The following is a 20,034-nucleotide window of genomic DNA, read 5'->3' as shown; positions in this document are numbered from 1 at the left end:
TTAAGTCCTTCGGTGAATCTCATGCCTGTGGGGATGCTTCCTCACATCTGTCTTCACCCCCTCCTTTCCACATGGCCATGCTTAGCTCTTCACCTCAATTGCTTCTGAGGGCGAGTTGGGCTCTCCTCTGTGCCTTCCCTCAGAGCCCACTAACAAAGCTGAATGCCATTGTGCCTTCTCCACTCTCCTGAGAGGTTCTGGTGTGCAGGCATGGCCAGGCGGCATCCCTATTGCTCCATCACAAATGGTCATAACACCTTACACAACTCCACCCACAGCTTGATGACCTAAGGGTTTGAGTCTGGGCTTTGGAAATGCCTCAGGATTCCACACACACTCTCATCTGCCTGACATCTGTATTCATTCACTCACGTCTTCATAGATGTATTCATATCATTCAAGAGCAACATAGGGATCTTGCATGGATTCTGATGCAAATAAATCCACTGTAAAGAAACCCTCATGACACAATGGATGAAATTGGAATGCTGAATATTTAATTAAATTAAGGGATTATAACTTCTAGTATAATAAGAGAATTTTATGCTTAGAAAGAGCCCTTACCTGTTAGAGATTAGCATACTCAATTTCTGTTAGATGCGTGATAGACTGACTAGGATTTGCTTCAAAATAATCTCGTGATTCTGGGAGAAGTAGGTTCCCACATATTAGTTTCTTGTGGTTGCTATAACAAATTACTAAAATGGAGGGACTTAAAACAGCAGAATGTATGCTTTACACTTTTGGGAGCCAGAAGTTCAAAGTCAAAGTGTTGTCTGGGCAGTACTTCCTGCAGAGGCTTTAGGGGAGAACCCTTCCCTGCCTCCTTCAGCCTCTGGTGGCTTTTTGCTTTCCCTGGCTCCTCGTCACATCACTCCATTCCCTGATCTATCTTCACATCAACTCATCCTCTGTGTCTTGTGTCTTCTCTTCTATGGTAAAGACACTCATCATTGGATTTGGGGCCCACCTGGATAATCCAGGATGATGTCATCTCAAGTTACTTAATTATATCTGCAAAGACCCTTTCCTTTTTTTCTTTTTTAAAAATAAATTTTATTGATTTTTTACAAAGAGGAAGAGAGAGGGATAGAGAGTTAGAAACATCGATGAGAGAGAATCATGGATCAGCTGCCTCTTGCACACCCCCTACTGGGGATGTGCCCGCAACCAAGGTACATGCCCTTTGACCAGAATGGAACCCGGGACCTTTCAGTCTGCAGGCTGACACTCTATCCACTGAGCCAAACCGGTTTCGGCAAGATCCTTTTTCTAAGTATGGTCACATATACAATTCCAAGTATTTGGGCATGGATCTGTCTTTTTAGGAGGCCACCACCATGCTCTCCTTCCCCTCCCCAACAGGGTGCAGATAAAAAACATTGTTAACAATTGCTGAAGCAGGGGGATGGGTATGTTGAGCTTTCTCTACTTTCTACCATTCTCTCTATAGTTGTATTTGCTGGAAATTTTCCCTTTAATAATTTATAAAACTATATTATTTATTGAGCTATTGTGTGCCAGGTGCTATGCCAGACAATGGGGACATGACTGGAAACAAGATAAAAGCCCTACCTCCAAAACTTCACAGAATTAGGGGAAAACTGATGTTAAACATATACGGTCAACAATGCTGTAGTGGCTCAAAAAGCTGGTGCAAAGGCCCAGCGGCTGTCGAGGCTGATATGAGTGTGGCATAGAAGAAAAGGTGTACTAATCAGGTTGCCAGATTTAGCAGAGAAAATACAGGATGCTCAGTTTATTGTGAATTTCAGATAAACAATAAATACTTTTCTATAAGAATGCCCCTTGTCTGAAATTCACATTTAATCAGGTGTCCTGTATTTTATCTGAAACCCAACAGAAAAAGTATTCCCCAATCAGCTTGCCCTTACCTGTCCTCAGCTCCCTTCGCTGCTCACAGAACAGGTTTATCATCTGCCTTAGTCCTTGCATCCAATTCATGCAACTTCACAACAAACTCTTCAAAAATTCATGCCCACTAATTGGCAGAGAGAGCAGCATAATCTGAAAAGTTTTTGTTTAATCTTTTATTTGCTGACCCTGAGAAGGAACATATTAACCAGTTGTTTCATGATCCGAGGATGACTTGTCATTTTTCTTCTTATTTAGCATTGAACCCATGGACTCTGAACATTGTGGGAAGGGCTTTCCCTTATCTGAAAGCTCCCCCTTTCAGGGAGGAGTTACTCAACTGTAAAAACGGCTGCCAAACACACGAAGAGGTGGCTGTGAGTTGCTGAGACAAGTGGGAGAAAGACTTAAATAAGGTAAGTACTGATTTTATAAACCTTCATAGATGGCACCACATCCTCACAGAGAAGTCACTAAAACAATATTTCAAAATGTGTCCATAGTACAAGAAAATGTCTGTTTTATGCTCACATTATGCCTTCTTGGTGTGTTAGGGAACAGTTCAAGAGTTGTTTTGCATCTTTATGAAAATGTAAAAGTGAAGAATTCAGAAAGCAAGGGCATGAGCATTGTGGTGTGAGAAAAAGTAATAATATGAGAAGAAAAAAAATGATAGCATTTTAGGCAATCTGAGAACCTGACTAGTGCAAGCCTGCTCTGCATCATCAGAGATGATGATGATGATGATGATGATGATGAAGATAGATAGACAGTGCAAGAGAGTTTAGGTGTTTGTTCTGAAGTTTCTTTCTCTGTTGAGTCAACATGCAGCCATTGTGAATGGCAATACTGTTTAATACTTTAGAGGCTGTGAAAGATCAAAATTAAATTTATTATGATAGGATGAAATCAGTCTGAATGTCAGTGGCACTAGATTGCACTCAGTCTCAGCTGTGATTAGCTAACTGAGAAGTCCCGTACTCTCTCTGGGGTTTATGGCCAGGCTAGCAAATGGTTGGAACAGTGTTCTCAACCCTGATGCTATTAGTGTGTCGTGCTGGATAATACATTGTTGTGAGACGCTGTCCTGTCCATTGTTCTATTTTTTTTTTTTTTGCTTGTTTGTTGAAAAATATTAAAGAAATGTGATTTTAATTAGTTTTAAGGAATGTACTTGACAATCAAGTTAACATATGTTTTCTCAAATTTCCAAGCTTTACACCTAAAGAAGCAGCAATGATCATTGGTTTATAAGTTTTACAAGAAATCTTGTAAAATCTTGTAAAATCACTTCATCAATTCAGTCACCATGGTTAAGGTTAATATTCTCACTTTTTCTCTTCATTTCACTCTGCACTTGGAAGGAAAACACAGAGTGGGGTAGAGTTCCATCCTGGTGCTATTTACAGTCTGTGGAGTTGAATGAGGTGCAAATGGATAGAGAATCACTGCATTTTTTAAGACAACTTTATCTTGGAAAGATTACATAGATGTAATAGCTAACTGCAAAGTCAACCATAAAGTATTTTCAACTAAACAGACAAAATATGTGTCTGTTAGGATAACATGGTTAATGAAAAAAGCTGGATAACATGCAGATTGACTGTGGGTGAATAAAATCATATTTGTTCTGGAACTCTGAATCAAGAGATAGATTGAGCCCACAACCCAGGCATGTGGGTTTATCTATCTAAGCTAGCTAGCTAGATAAATAGATTGACAAATAGATGATGAGTAGATATACACGATAGACAGATAGATGATAGAGGATGGGCAGACAGAGAGATGATGATGATGATGAAGAAGATAGATAGACAGATAGATAAACAGATAAAAGAAGACATATGAACTAATATGTTCAAAGACTCTCCAGAGCTGGGAACAGAAGGGGACTTGCATTTACTAATTCCTATCATGACTTTTATATACATTTTCACATTTAATTTTCTCAGTAGCTCTCAAAAGTACACATTACCTAGCTCTATTTCTAGAAGAGAGAATTGAGATGCAAATATTAAACAACCTGGCCACTATATGAACCTTACAGGGAAAGGAGTTGAGCTTTGTCTCTATGTCTCCCATCTCTGTGCTAAGAAATGCTGTGAGGGCTCTCTTGGAGCAAACCAGCCTCAAGAAAGCTGGGACCTGTAGGAGAAGTCTAGGACAGCGCTGCAGCGAGGGACTAGCTCTCCACTGAACAACACAACACATTGACTCCAGCAATGGGACCCAACCTGATGTCTGTTCTCCCCCATCAGTCTGTGACCCCTGAGGGCATGGAGCAGGCTTGATCTCAGTGTTTAACCTTAGCAGGGTGTGACAAATGAGCGCTGGGACCTAATCAGGTTCTCATGTCTGCCCACCAGACTGTGACCAATGAGAGCAGGGATCAGTCCTGGTTCCTGTCTTTCTCTGCTGACTCTGACCCAGAGGGTAAGGAGCTGGTCTGGTGACTGTGTCTACCACATATGGTTCCCCCAGGGCTGGAGCCAGCTTCATTCCTTCTGTGCCTCAAAGCAGCATATAATTAATTTTGGTTTTAGTCCAGTTTTATAAGCTAGTAACTAATTAAATGTAGTCCTTTTGCATTGCTTGTGATAGTAAACCATTTGGATTTGATTTTGTTAAAAAAAAAAACCAAACAAACAAAAACTCTGTGATGAGGACCACCCCCAGAGACTTAGCTCCTTTACTACAGAATTATCATCGGACAAATTCCTTTCAAGCTGACTTCCTTATTCAGGTGAAATATAGAGATGCCAGTTCCCCATCCACTCACAGTTTTTTTAGGATATCAATGTAAAGCAAGGCATGCACATATTAATAGTTCTTCTTGACAAACCACTAAAAATCAGGGAACACAAAAGAACTTGTGAGTGCAACACTTTTCTCTTTCCCTCCTCTTTAGCCATTAGCTGACTAATGAGTGGGAAAAATGAACAAAGCTCTCAGGAGAGAAGCAAAAAAGTCTGCCAAAGTGTTATGAAATCAGAAGATGAGTTCGAACTGGCCTAACACTAATAAAACATAGGAGAATAGGGGTGGTGCTTTATCCATTTAAACTTCAGTTTCCTCATCTTTAAAACAGGATATTAGAAGCTATTTCCTAGGGTCGTTGTAGAGGGGAGGCACAGTAAGTAGATACTGAGAATCAGGAACAAAGGTGTGTGACCTCTGGCAAGTTGTTGACTATCTGTGGTTCTCATTTTCTGTTGACTAGGCAGTTTCACGTTAACTTTTGGCCCAGTTATATCAGTACATTGGGTACCTCCTATTTGGAGGGGGAAGAAAGTTGTTTTTAAGGAGGAGCTTTATGATAAAGCATTACATAAGATATAAATTATTTCTCTTTGTAACTTGATCCTCAATCAACGGAGGAAGCAGCTTAGTGAGAGAATTTGAGTCACTAAGCTCTGTGAACAACTGCCACATGCTAGTGCTAAATTCCCCTCTTCGTTCTGCTGAATCATTGCATCTCCATTTTCCATGATAAGGAAGCACAATAGACAAAAATCTATTGTACTTATAAAACAGGTTGATTGCCCAGCCAGTATGGCTCAGTGGTTGAGCATGAACCTAAGAACCAGGAGGTCATGGTTTGATTCCCAGTCAGGACACATGCCTGGGATGTGGGCTCAATGCCCAGTGTATGGCTTGCAGGAGGTCGCCAATCATTTATTCTCTGCCATTGATGTTTCTATCTCTCTCCCCCTCTCCCTTCCTCTCTGAAATCAATAAAAATATATTTTAAAAAACAACAAACATAAAACCCAAAACAGGTTGATTAACTATGTTTCCACAATAGTCTTTACTTTCTAAAGCTTAGATTTTTGAATCTCACATTAACAATGTGGATATTAAAAACATTTTGGTATTAAAATTCCAGTCCACTCACTTTTTCAGAGATATATCCATTGAGTAAAGAGAGTATATGTTTTGTCTCAAACTCCTCAACAACAAAAATGTTCAAGAGAATTAATGTTTTCTAAATAGTACTTTGGATTTTGGATTTACAAAGAAAATGCAACTGTTTCTCTCTAAGTCCTGGCTCTGTGATTCATGCTTTTAATGAGTCCTGTGTGTTTCCATTCATGCAATGATAGATCTAGTTATTTCTCTTGTTGGAAGCATTGAGTTTCATTCTCAGTTTCCTGGCTATGTACAGTTCCTATGCAGCCTGGGATAAGTCATACACAACCAAAGTATCCCCTCCTTTTATAATAACCAAGGAAGTGTGCACATATGCACATACCTACACAAACAACAAACATAACTGACACTAAGCCTCATGAAACAATGATTACCTGTTCTACCTAACATGCACTCTGATATTCCCTATTTTTTTAATTAAATTATTATCTGTGTACATATTTTAACATTGCCCCCCCCCATACATACCCTCCCTCCCCAGAGTTTTGTGTCCATTGGTTGTACTTATATGCATGTATACAAGTCCTTCGGTTGATCTCTTATCTCTCCCAGATCTCCCTACTCTCCCTGCTGTAATTTTACAGTCTGCTTGTTGCTTTACTGTCTTTATATCTGACTTTTGGTTTGTCAGTTTATAATGTTCTTTAATATCCATAAATGAGTGAGGCCATGTGGTATTTCTCTTTCATTGACTGGCTTATTTCACTCAGCATGATGTTCTCTAGTTCTATCCAGGTTGCTGCAAATGATGAGAATTCTTTCTTTTTTATGGCAGCATAGTATTCCATTGTATAGATGTAACATAGTTTTTGGATCCAATCATCTGCTGACGGGCACCTAGGCTGTTTCCAGATTCTAGCTATTGTAGATTGTGCTGCTATGAACATAGGAGTGCATATATCCTTTCTGATTGGTGTTTCTAGTTTCTTGGGATATATTCCTAGGAGTGGGATTACTGGGTCAAATGGGAGTTCCATTTTCAGTTTTTTGAGGAACTCCACACCGTTCTCCACAGTGGTTGCACCAGTCTGCATTCCCACCAGCAGTGCACAAGGGTTCCTTTTTCTCCACAACCTCGCCAACACTTGTCGTTTTAATTTCATTCTTTAAGTTGGTGGACACCACTTAACCTTGAGCAAGTTACTCTGGAAGCCTCAGTATCCCCAACTGTAAAAGGAAAGTAATAACAGAATCCATCTCAGGTGATTTTTATAGGATTAAGTGAAGATAAATAGGTGAGAGAATTCCCATTGTATAGTAGGCCTTGAACAAATGTTAATTTCATTCCATAGACTGTCAAGTTAATGCAGTAACATTAATTTTCTAGTTTATAAAAAACACCAAGTATAGGAAAATGTAGAATTTCAAAAAAGGTAAGGAATTAGCACCCTGTGTTTGTGGAAAGAATTAGGGTCTTTTGAGCTACAATTGAGTGAGTCTCTGCCCTAGGTTCAGCTTTTGAACAAATGCAGCATAACCTCCACGGTGCTGAGGACTGACTCTGGTCCCTCCCCCTTCTCCCTCTCAATGAAGTCCTCTGGTTTCAAGGTGCCTCACAGGCCCCCAGGGCCCACACCTGGGTGGTTTCTAGCCCTGCCCTTTTTTCATTCATTTTTAGATTTCCATTTCCATCCCTAGCAGGAGTATGACTGTGAATGTGCCTTTGGTTTCATGAGATGAATAATGGGTATAATAACTAATTTATGGGGCTGTTATGAGGATTAAAGATATAATGTGTTCAAAGAGCCAGAATCATTAGGAGATTTTCAATAGTCATCACTTTCATAATCCTTCCCCTCCCTGTAACACCCACAAATACATCTTTACCACACCCTCTCCCCTATTGCCTGCCAAGTCAATCAGATTTTACCCAATAGAAACATGACAATGGTTTGGAGTAATTTCGCTAGGGTGGCTAGTGATGAGTGAGAAATCAGACCAAGAAATACGTTCCAGGGGTTCTTCCAACTCTGCCACAGAGAAGGCAGATACTTCCTCAGCATTGTTGGTGCTCTTCTACCCCACATCAGAAAGTGAATGTTTGCTTTTGTGCTTCATTCATTCATTCATTCATTCATTTGTGTTTAGAGAAACCAGGAGACTGCATCATGGCTGGGAAGCCCAAGCTTCACTACTTCAACGCACGAGGCCGAATGGAGTCCATCCGGTGGCTCCTGGCTGCAGCTGGAGTCGAGGTGGGTTCTGAGTTCTGTCATCTTAAGTTGGATCTAAAATGGACTGTATCAAAGCACTTTTGTTGCCGAACAGGGACAGGCTAGGAGAGGGTCTGCCTCAGGCCAGGGTGTAGTGTGTAGGTTCTTGACTTGGTGTAGGAAAGGTTGCACAACACGAGTTCAGGTGATTTTGAGGGTACTGTAAATGTGTTTGTTTAGCTTTTTAAAAGATGGGGAAGTGAAGCAAAGGAAGGACTTACGGGAGAAGAAGCAACAAGAGAGAGGCTAGGCAGTGGTCTGCTTTGGCTCCCTAGAAACGTTAGAGGAAAAAAGTGAACCAAGGAGGGGATGGTTTTAGCTCACTGGGAAGTCAGAGAAAAGGGGGCCTTGGAGACAGGATGAGGTGCTGAGCCTGCTGCTCTCCTGGTTGCAAGTCTCATGGAGACCTTTAGAGTTTCAGAGGAAGTAAAAAGTTCATGCCCAAGAAGGGGCATTGGTGTTCTCTAGAATGAGCCTGCACTGGTCTTTATCCTGAGGGAGATATATATATATATATATATATATATATATATATATATATATATATATATATATATATATATATATATATATATATATTTTCCCCCTGTGGAGGAAAATCTTAGAGGGGAGAGGGGGTGGCTCATAGAATATTCATCAGCTTTGCAGTTGTGTTTTTAACATGTTGATGCATCCAAATAAGTGTATAAGGAATTCAGGATTATTCTTTGGTCTGCTTTACTATTTTACTTTTACCTCGGGACTGTCTGGTTCTAATGGGGTTTTTGTTATTTTTTTCCTCTGACTTCATTTTTCCTTGGGTTTGGATGGCACAAATGGCATTAATTGGGTCTCTGTATTCTATTTCCCTGACCAGGTGAGTTAACCTAGGTATTCTCTGGTCAGGGAGAATTATTAACCTTTTGCTCCCAAGTGTCCTATGTTAGGGAAGATTTGGTCTTGTGTTTCACTATCTGTCCATAGGTTCAAATTGTTTGGCCTGGTTTAATGTTCTTGTCTCAGTTTCCCTATTCCACTTGCCCAGGAATTTTCCTAGCTTCATACTGTCCTGACACACTTTCTCAGTAAGCTATAAGCTTTTTTAAAGCTTCTGATGAGTTTTACATTAAAACGAAAACTGCCAGATATTAGGAGATGAACAGATTTAACCTAATGTATTATTAAAATTTCTTCTCACCCTGTCTGGTTTTGCTAAATGGTTAGAACAATGGCCCCCAAAGTGAAAGGTCACTGTTTAAATTCCTGGTTCAGGGCACATACCTGCATTGCCAGATCTATCCCCATCCTGGTCAGTATGGGTGAGGGAGGCAACCAATGTCTCTCTCACATCAATGTTTCTCTTTCTCTCCTCCTCCTCTTCCTCTTCCTCTTCTTTCTCTTTCTCCTTCCTTCATCCCTTCCTCCCTTCCGCTCTCTCTCTAAAGAAAAAAAAGTAATGGAAAAAATATCCTTGGGTGGGGATTAACAACAACAACAAAAAATTCTTCTTATTAAGGAACACAAACAATTAAAATTTAAAGAAACAATCACAATGTGTTATTTGGATTTGAATTTAAACACACTGTAAAATATCATTTGTAATATTTATGCAACATTAAAAACATGAACATTGATTGAATATTGGATGATATTAAAGAATTATTGTTGATGTTTTAAGTGTGATCATGTATTGTGGTTATTTTAAAAATAGTTCTTATGTTTTAGAGGAACAGATTGAAGTATTTAAAGGTAAAATATATGATGTCTAGAATTGGCTTCAAGTTATTACAAGAGCGGGAGAGTGGGCATAAACATGACATAGGGTTGGATTGAGTTGGTAATTATTGAAACTGGGTGATGGGTGCAGGATGATAATTTTCTGTTTATTTTTATGCTAGAAATTTCCATAATAAAGAGATAAAAAATAAAACACTATTAGAAAATAAATGTAATTTAAGTTAAAGCCTAAACCAGAAATATAGGGAGAAGCAGACTGTAAGAAACTGTGTGTTAAAAGATTTAATACACCCACTCAGCAACGATTTTGTTGAGCACCTTTCAGTGCCAGCTTCTGTGCTCGGTTCTGGGGATACACAGAAGAACAGGACAGACAAGGTCTCTGTCCTCAGGAAGCTTATAATTCAGTCAGGATGCAGACAAGTAAACAGATGAATAAAAGAAGAATGGGAGCACCTAAGAGCACAGCCAACCTTGTCAAAATTCCAGATTCTCTGTGGAAAACTGGTCGTTTCTGTGGCACTCTGTTTAGTTCTGCCCTCTAGAGGTGTTAAAGAGAAACACACCTCTCAATTAAAATAACTTTAAGAAACTCATTTTAAAATAATTCTTTAAATAACTAATTTTAAAATAAGAGGGCACTGGGATCTCTGTGGAACCCAGAGAGGGATAAACTCATGGATTTGGTGCCTTGGGCCAGAGCAGTAAAAGAGGGTTTCAGGTGAGGTAGCATTGTGTGACAGGAGCTTCCCTTCAAGTGCCCTCCTAGTGTTATCTCTCCATAGTAGATGTACCTTGGCTTGTACTTTCTTGATTGTTTCATGAATGCATAGGAGTTTAACTTCGTCCTTTCTCTATTTTATAATTTTAAAAAAATGCTCAGAAATGCAAATAGTGCCACCAAGTTTTTTCTCTATATACACCAGTAGCCCAACATTTTTGTTGTAGTCCAGACTTCAGCTTTGGGGTTCAGCACAGGAGGTGAGCAGCACGTGATTCTGGGAGCATCCCAGGCTTCCTCTCCTCTGCAACAGCTTGACTGAAGAGGGTGTGGAGCAAGGAAAGTAGGTCAACAACAGAGTATATTTTCACCAAGGTTAGATTGCTTTAAATTTAACAAATAAAGGAAGAGGATGGGTGATATGAAAAGCAGCCATCCTTAAAACATAATGACAACTTATATTTACTGAGCACCTACTGTGCACCTGGTACTGATCAAAGGACTTTGCATACCTAACTGAATTTATTCCGGTCAACCTATAGCACAGATACCATATCTACACACATTTTATAAATGAAAATATAGACATGCAAAGAGTCAGTAATATGCTCAAGCTCAAGAAAACAGCACATGAAAGAGGTGATATTCACATCTAGGGATCATATCAAAAACCAAAGATTGTTTTTTGATCAAAATTTAAAAACTGATTTGGGGGCCCTTTTTCCTTTCTTTAATTGGGAATTCTACCTTAGTGTGTCTCAGACTTTTCAAAAGAGTGGAAAGGGTTCATGTAATAAATGAAAAAAAAAAAAAAAACCCACAGAAGAAATCTCCAGAAAAAAAACAACAACTAAATTAAATGAAAGCAAGCAAACTACTAGATATGGAGTTCAAAACAATGGTTATGAGGTTGCTCAAGTATCTTAATGAGGTTGCTCAAGTATCTTCAAGGGACTTGGTGAGACTTTCAAGGATATGAATGAGAATTTCAAGAAAGTTAGTGAGAACATAAGTGACCTGAATAAGAACCAGTCAGAAATTAAGCATACACTAACCGAAATAAAGAATAATTTACATATAATAATTCAAGCATACAAACATTCATACTATGGGGGTGCCAGGAGAAGAAGAGAGAGAGAGCGATATATTGAAAACCTGTTTGAACAAATAATAAAAGAAAACTTCCCACTACCTGGTGAAAGAAATAGACTTACAAGGCTAGGAGGTACAAAGAGTCTCAAACAGGCACACACCAAGATATGTCATAATTAAAATGCCAAAGTTTAAAAACAGAGAATTTTCAAAACATCATCAGAAAAGCAGTTAGTTACCTACAAGACAGCACCCAGATGACTTTCAACTGATTTTTCAACAGAAACTTTGCAGGCCAGAAGGGAATGGCAAGAAATATTTAAAGTAATGAATAGGAAGAAATTACAACCAAGATTGCTCTACCAAGCAAAGCTATCATTTAGAATTGAAGGTCAGATAAAGAGTTTTACAGCATGACATGAAATATTGAAGGGTATTCTTTAAGATGAGAAAGAGAAGAAAGAGGAGAAGAGAAAAAAGAAGGAGGAGGAGGAGGAGGAAGAAGAGGAGGAAGAGAATGAGGCAATAAATACATAGTGTATCAACAATTGTATCTAAAAATTAAAATAAACAAACAAGGAATCTAATGAGCAAAATAAATCATGAATAAAATAAAACCAGAAGCATGGAAACAGGGAACAGACTGATAAATCTCAGAGGTAAGGGAGGGAGGAAGGGGAAAGATTAACCAAAGATCTTAAAAAAAAAAAAAAAACCCCACAAAGATCTTATATGTATATATGCATTACCTATGGACAAAGACAATAGGGTGGTGAAGGCCTGGAATGAAGTGGGAACTAGGTAGTGGGGGATCAATGGGAGGGATGGGGAAAGAAGAGTATCTGTAATACTCACAATAATAAAGTGTGTTTTTTTTTAAGTTCTATACTTCAATGGAATGAGTAATAAGAACTTCTTTACTGTATCTACTTTCCAGTTTGAAGAGCAATTTTTGCAAAGTCCAGAAGACCTGGAAAAGTTAAGAAATGGTAAGACTATGTATCTAAATTCTCTGATAACGGTATCTATAAAGTCAATAGTGAGGTTTGAACACCAAGCAATGCCTATTTGTGTGCATGGTGGGAGCTGGCAGGGATTGGTGGAGGAGGGGGGCATAGAGAGGAAGAAAAGTGGTTCAAGTGTAAGGATGGGGGTCCTTGAGCAGGTCTTATCACACATTTAGGATACAAGGGCTTGAACTCTCAGAGTATTTGCCAAGCAATCACCTCCTGTGAGCTGGAATACCCCCTGTTTGCTTCTCCTGCCTCTCTGCATACACCATGAGTGAAGGTGTGTCTGCTCAGGACTCCATCTATCCATCCACACTCAAACACATGCATCAGGGTGAAGAGAGTAGAAATAAACCCAGTAGTTGCCTTCAACATGGCAGGTTTGACAAGATTCAGGCAGGTTTGACAAGGTAATATCCCAGTAGTATTACAGACTCAGATAACAAGATGGTGTTGAATTAGTTGGAAGGCCACGCGACAGTATGAAAGGAAGAGGAAGAGAAAGAGCCAGCAGCATTGGAGTCTGGAAAGCAGGGCCTGCCTGCACACAGTGACCAGTGCTGGAGTTTGAAGAGCACTCAGAACAGCTACATAGAAATCTCACTTAGAATTTGCCTTAATGCCAGGAACTCCACCAGACTTACTTTGGGAACTCCCCATTGGAAATGGCATCTGGCTGGTGGCCCTTGGCAGCCTCTCTCCAACTTCTTCCTAAATTATCCATGAAGATAAGTCAATTAAAAAACACAGGCACCTACATGCATCTGGATGGGAAGTGAAAAAAGATAAGTGAAATAATAAATTAAAAAAATAAAAGGCAGATTGTGAAGAAAAAGGTTACAGGAAGTGGAAACCCAATACAATTTCTATTAAAACGTTATCAGGCCATAATTTTTTGTTTCCATCCATATCTTTAGTCATTTTAACAAACATCTTTTCATCCTATGAGTGCGGAGACATTTCACTATACTTTTTCTTTTCTTTTTTCAAAAGATGGGTCTTTGATGTTCCAGCAAGTGCCCATGGTGGAAATCGATGGGATGAAGCTGGCACAGACCAGAGCCATTCTCAACTACATTGCCACCAAATACAACCTGTATGGGAAAGACATAAAGGAGAGAGCCCTGTAGGTATTGTGTGTGTGTGTGTGTGTGTGTGTGTGTGTGTGTTTCCATCAACAATTATTAAAAATGTAGATTCTTCATTGAATGAGCCTGATTGTGTCGGGGGATCATAACCAGCAGCAGCATGGGCCTTGGAGATAAAGGCTTAGGTCCAGGCCAGCAGAGAGCATGAAGAGGAGGGATTCCCCTTCTTAGAGAAGATTCAGTCCATGGCTGTAGCACAGGCAGTGACAGAGGTTTCTAAACACTGGTGAACTATGAAGCCAAGAGGATGGTGGAGTCATGACTCCAGGTGCTCAGACCATTAAAGAAGAGGCTGTGGGAGGAAATGATCAAAAGGAGCTAATTTTGCCCAAACCAGTTTGGCTCAGTGGATAGAGTGTCGGCCTGCAGACTGAAAGGTCCCAGGTTTGATTCCGGTCAAGGGCATGTACCTTGGTTGCTGGCACATCACCACTGTGGGGTCTGCAGGAGGAAGCTGGTCGATGTTTTTAACTCTCTATCTCACTCTCTTCCTCTCTGTAAAAAAATCAATTATATATATATATATATTATATATATATATATATATATATATATATATATATATATATATATATATATATTTTAAGGAGCTAATTTTAAATATATATTTTATTGATTTTTTTTTTTTTACAGAGAGGAAGAGAGAGGGATAGAGAGTTAGAAACATTGATGGGAGAGAACCATCGATCAGCTGCCTCCTGCATACCCCCTACTGGGGATGTGCCAGCAACCAAGGTACATGCCCTTGATCAGAATTGAACCCAGGAACTTTTCAGTCCACAGGCCGATGCTCTATTCACTGAGCCAAACTGGTTTCGGCAAGGAGCTAACTTTTAAGGTCCAGAAATTACAAGAATAGTTTGCAGGAACCGACTTTATCAGCCAGTTGTGTGGACTGGCCACTTGACAAAGGTTTGTAAAGGTTGGTGCCCAAGATGCTACAATTGCCTGGAGCATTTTGATGTAAGTACTGAAGCAGCCAGATTTATTCAATACCACTACATCTGGGAAGGGGTCTCCTCTCTGATGTGATGGGACCACATGGTTGAAACTAAAATCTTGTAAGGAACTATCTGACAGTTACCCAAAACATTAAACATAGATTTACCATATCAGCACCTCCACTACTAAGTAAGCATGAACCCAAAAGAATAAAAAATATATCCACACTCTAACTTGTACAAAAATGTCCATAATGGCATTATTCATAATATTCAAAAAGTGTCCATCAACCAATGAATGGATGAACAAGGTTTTGTGTATCCATGATTGTAATATTAGTTGGCCATGAAAAGGAGTGACCATGGATAAGCCTTGAAAGCATTACATTTCATAAAAGAAACCAGACACCAAAGGTGCAGGTTGTATGATGTCATTCAGATGAGGTGTCAAGAACATTTCTTTTCATAGAATCAGAAAGCAATTTTGGTTTCCAGGGGCTAGGGGATGGTGGGGTGGGAGTGGGGGGGGGGGGGGGGGAGGAAGAATGTGGAATGCTGCGGGAGCACACAGCATTTCCCTTGGGGGTGTGGAAATATTCTGAAATTAGAGTGCAGTGATGGTACAGAAACTTGTGAATTTATGAAAAAAAATCACAAAATTATACATTTTAAAAAGTGGCATTGTGGTGTTTGAATTAAATGTCTATAAAATTGATATCTCTTAAAAAAGGAAAACGTCTTATAGGAAGCCCAGTTAAGCACAATAAAAATCTATCTCCTGGACTATGTGCTGGTTGGAACTATATAAAGAATCACACCCATTCAGGGGATGTTTCAGGTGGAGTCTTGAGCAGTGCAAACAGGGCCAAAGTTTAGAGACAACACACGGAGCGGGTTGGGAACTGTGTTCTATGCGGACGTGTTCTATGGGGACTGTTTTCTATGGGGACTGTGTTCTATGGGGACTCATTGGAAGAACTGCTAATATTGGGCAACTGTAAACGGGCCTGGGTGGTATTACAAGATGTGAGAGGAAGAGGGACATGACTGAGATGTCTGTGCCAGGGACTCTCTGCAGAGTCCTCAGGTGGCAGGCCTTCAGCTTTATGGATCATATGGAGTTTGTGCCCTGAACTAATCACAGCAGAGATGGCAAACCCTAGGTAGCATCTCACTGGGAATCTGCAGTGACTCCAGCATTTCTCCCTGCCTGTGACTCTGGACACTTCACTGATGTTCTCTGTCAGAACATTTGGTCATAGGCATAACAAAAATTTTAGACATAGATATCCACCTTGATATGAAATGTTAAAATTAAGAGGAAATCATAGCTGAATGACCTGCACATAAAAATGCACCCAATGGAATTGCCCTCTTCTGTTTCCCCATTCTCTTACATTTTTAAACTATAACATGTAAGGCAGGTGACAGTTGACAATTGGGTCATTTTTGTCTTTCAGGATTGATATGTATTCAGAAGGTATGGCAGATCTGAATGAAATGATCATGCATTTGCCACTATGCCCACCTGATCAAAAAGATGCCAAGATGGCCCAGATCAGAGACAGAACAACAAATCGTTATCTCCCAGCCTTTGAAAAGGTAAGCGGGCTGTTTAGTGTTTGGGGGCACTGAGACTAGAGGACCAAGAGAACTGGTGCTTGGACAGTCCTGGGTCTTTGACCTTCACTTCCAATGGGCCCTCCTAACTACTGATGGAGCACCCTGGTTCTCCAGGGATGTTATCAAAATCAGCTGCAGGGAGGATATGTACCAGTTATACCCAAGTTATAATCTGTCAGCAAAAAAAATTTTTTAAACAAATATATTTTTACTGCTTTCAGAGAGGAAGGGAGAGGGAGAGAGAGATAGAAACATTAATGATGAGAAAGAATCATTGATTGACTGCCTCTGCATGATCCACATTGGAGATAGAGCCTGCAACCAAGGCATGTTCCCTGACCGTAATCAATGACCTCCTGTTTCATAGGTCGACGCTCAACCACTGAGCAACACCAGCTGAGTCAAAATTTCAATTTACTAGGATCTGATTTAGAATGCTCTATTTAATGGCATTTTATGGCCACACCTAGAGTGTGGGCTGTGGAAGGCTCTGGGAGTCTAAACTAACAATTGGAGTGGATTTGGGAGAACATCATAAAGGGGCTTTTCATCCAAGAGAAGCAGGAAGAAAGCAACTTATCAAAAAATATGCTGGCAACATGCGTAGGAAACCTGAGACCGATTGCCCAACAGTTTTTTTGGGATGGATGAGAAGTATCTAAACAGAGATGGGGGGAGTGGGATGGAGAGGAAGAGACAGATGAAAAGATGTTAAATCTACAAAATATTGGATTGTCAGACTTCAGAGGAAAGCTACTATGCAAATTAAGGAAATAAAGTTCCATGATTTTGTATGTAGTGCAGACCATAATTTGTCTCTTTGAAGATTAAAAAAAAAAAAAGATTTCAAGATCCAAATTTCTTGGAATCAAACTAAATAAAAATTATGGACCAAAATAATGATTGTAAGGGCTATAGGAGGCTTATATATAAAAAAGGTTTAACACTAACACTCTCATCTTTATAAAGCATTAAAAAGCATTTATGAAACAGTCTTTCATTCTACAAATTTTAATTCATTACTTGTGTGTTCATCCATATTCAAAGAGTGAAAAATGTAATAGTAATCTAATAATACACCCTCCTGGGCCTTGTGGTGCTGAGAGTTTAGGGAACATTCACTCAATGACAAGGTCAGTAGGCACTGCAGCTTGAGGATGCAGATACTCTGAAGTCAAAGAGCTCCATGATAACATCAGCTAAACATGTATGTTACAAAATAGGTTTTGACCTTATCATATTCTTTACCAGATAATTATCCATTCTTTTATATGCATGCACAATCTGAAAGTGTATGTGCCAATGTGTTATTAACTTTAGTTGGTGGTGCTATGTATGTTTATTCTCTTCATACTTTATGATTGTTGGAATATTTCAATAAATACCATACATTTTCCTCAAACTTTTATTATGAAAAATTTCATACATTCAGAATAATTGAACACACTATGGGAATACTAACATTAACCTTTCATTATGTTTGCTTTATCATGAGTTTCTACCTCTGAGTCCTTCTTTCTATCAGTCAAAAATGTTGTTTTTGGATAAATTACAAAGTGCGTTTCAGGTATCACCGCAGTTCATTTCAGCAGCAGATCATAATGTAGTGCAACCTAGGAGACAGAGCCCATATTTCAAGAGAGGTGGTGAGTTCGAGGTGAACCAGGTTTGCATGAGGTTCCAAAGAGATAAACCAGGAAATGAGTAGAGGAGAAATGTAGGCTCTGATATAGTCTGCTCAGGATTGTATAAGGATGTCCTAGAGATAGATCTTTGCCCAAGTGAGAGAGGAGAGAGAGAGAGAGAGAGAGAGAGAGAGAGAGAGAGAGAGAGAGAGAGAGCCATGTGCTAAAGTTCAGGGCTCCAAAGGGTAGAGCAAGGGGCTGACAGACACACAGTGCAGCCAGTGCTAGCCCTGGGCCAACGCAAGATGCATAGAGGGAGCCCAGTGATATAGGGATGGGAAAAAGAGATGGTAGCCTGGGCATCAGCTGAGGGGTGAGGAAAGAACAGCAGAGGCCCTGTTCTCTCTGTCTCATTGAGTCAGGGGCAATGACTGTGGTTTGATGCTCCTCACCTTCCCATTTAGACAGCACAGGTGAAAAGTCATGGTGGAGAGACCTGGGCAGGAGCAGGGGGACCCAGCCTGAGTGCACCCGTGTTCATAACCTGCTCCCTCCAATGCACCAGGTGTTGAAGAGCCATGGACAACATTACCTGGTTGGCAACAGGCTGAGCAGGGCCGACATTCACCTGGTTGAACTTCTCTACTATGTTGAAGAGATTGACCCCAGTCTTCTGGCCAACTTCCCGCTGCTGAAGGTGACCCCTTTCACAGCCCTGGGGAGGGAACCCACATCCCCCATCTTGGAATCTAATATCTGTGCTTTTGAACTGGCGATGTTATGATCACATCATTGTCTATGTCCCACTGCCCCCAGGTCTCCAAAATTTGCTCGTAGGCCCTGGTCTGAGGCAGGACAAGACTCTTGTTTTGCCAAAGAAATTGGAGGCAGACACTACCCCAAAGAGAGTTGTTTGTCTCTCACAATGAGAGGGACCCAGGACTCAATGTTTCTCTGTCATTAGCTTCTGCTCCTTCTCTCCAACACTGTGCTCCCCTCCCCACTGTCCCTTTTCCTTCTCCACCTCCTCTTCTTCTTCTTCTTCTTCTTCTTCTTCTTCTTCTTCTTCTTCTTCTTCTTCTTCTTCTTCTTCTTCTTCTTCTTCTCTCTCTCTCTCTCTCTCTCTCTCTTTCTCTCTCTCTCTCTCTCTCTCTCTCTCTCTCTCTCTCTCTCTCTCTCTCTCCCTCCCCCCCCCCCCCTCTCTCTCTTTCCCTCCCTCCCTTTCGATTGTTTTTGACTGTCCTCATGGTTGACCTTCTATATTTTCTATCTTCAGTTCCAGCCCAGTTGTCCCACACATTCACTTCTCCAGTTTGGAGCCTTTCCCTGTGTTGCTCTGACAGACTCATTAGTCTTCCTTATCTGCATAAGAGTGATGAAGCTACCAGATCTCCATGAGGGGTAGAAGACAGGAAAGACTGTGACCTGAATCAAGTGTTAACCATGTCTCTGGGGGAAGTGCTACTAAACTGTGTTTCCTTCCTCTTATCTTCTTGTCTTGCAGGGTGTCTCTTTCCCAGCTCCCTGCTGGTGCTAATGGAAGGGACTCCTTTGTCCTGTTAGGAGGGTCTCAGATTCTCTGGCCTGAGTAATGATGGGTGGGTGTTGTGTCTCCATCTGAGGCTGTGCTTTGTGCATTGTAGGCTCTGAAAACCAGGATCAGCAACCTTCCACCTGTGAAGAAGTTTCTGCAGCCCGGCAGTCAGAGGAAGCCTCCCATAGACGCAAAAGCACTGGAAGAAGCCAGGAAGATTTTCAAGTTTTAAATAAAGCAGGCATGGATGCCCAGCACATGCTGGACCAATCTTCTGAAGTTGTCCAACAATGAAATGCTCTACCTAGAGATGTGAGAATAATAAACTTTTCCAAAATAATTAAATCTCCTATGAACAGATTTAGTTATAGTTTATTCTTGTTCATTAATATGAAATCAGGTTTTCAATTCTTTCAATTGCATTTCTTTTGGAATTCAAAATTAAATTTAAAAAAATGGAAACATGGATTATGACGTCTCTCATCTTTTCCAGGAATTGTCACATATCTGTCACAGAGCCCATCAAAGAGTAAAGTGTAAAATTCATATCTGACATTCTCAGTTGTTCACAAGAAAATAGCTACCCTTCTTGGAAATGGCATAAGA

General features: G+C 40.2%; 1 protein-coding gene across 1 annotated transcript; it reads left to right on the top strand.

Annotated features, from left to right (window-relative positions):
• Positions 1–1,279: 1,279 nt before the first annotated feature.
• On the top strand, positions 1,280–19,896 carry LOC311625321 (glutathione S-transferase A2). The gene is made up of 7 exons (XM_084889475.1): positions 1,280–2,291; positions 7,894–8,000; positions 12,485–12,536; positions 13,551–13,683; positions 16,107–16,248; positions 18,460–18,591; positions 19,538–19,896. The coding sequence occupies exons 2-7, from the start codon at positions 7,914–7,916 to the stop codon at positions 19,658–19,660; spliced, it is 669 nt and encodes a 222-aa protein (XP_084745601.1). The 5' UTR covers positions 1,280–2,291; positions 7,894–7,913; the 3' UTR covers positions 19,661–19,896.
• The last annotated feature ends 138 nt before the right edge of the window (positions 19,897–20,034 follow it).

The sequence above is a fragment of the Pipistrellus hanaki genome, assembly GCF_964339955.1.
Source record: "Pipistrellus hanaki genome assembly, chromosome: 7".
Lineage (NCBI taxonomy): Eukaryota > Metazoa > Chordata > Mammalia > Chiroptera > Vespertilionidae > Pipistrellus > Pipistrellus hanaki.
Note: the sequence above shows the minus strand (reverse complement) of the source record. Positions and strands in the feature narration are given on the sequence as shown.

What these genes read in the sequence shown, in the direction of transcription:
- LOC311625321 (XM_084889475.1), top strand. Translation starts at nt 7,914, where the DNA reads ATGGCTGGGAAGCCCAAGCTTCACTACTTCAACGCACGAGGCCGAATG. An exon ending in GACATAAAGGAGAGAGCCCT is followed by an intron (nt 13,684 to 16,106) that starts GTAGGTATTGTG and finishes TTTGTCTTTCAG; the next exon opens with GATTGATATGTATTCAGAAG. An exon ending in ATCTCCCAGCCTTTGAAAAG is followed by an intron (nt 16,249 to 18,459) that starts GTAAGCGGGCTG and finishes CCAATGCACCAG; the next exon opens with GTGTTGAAGAGCCATGGACA.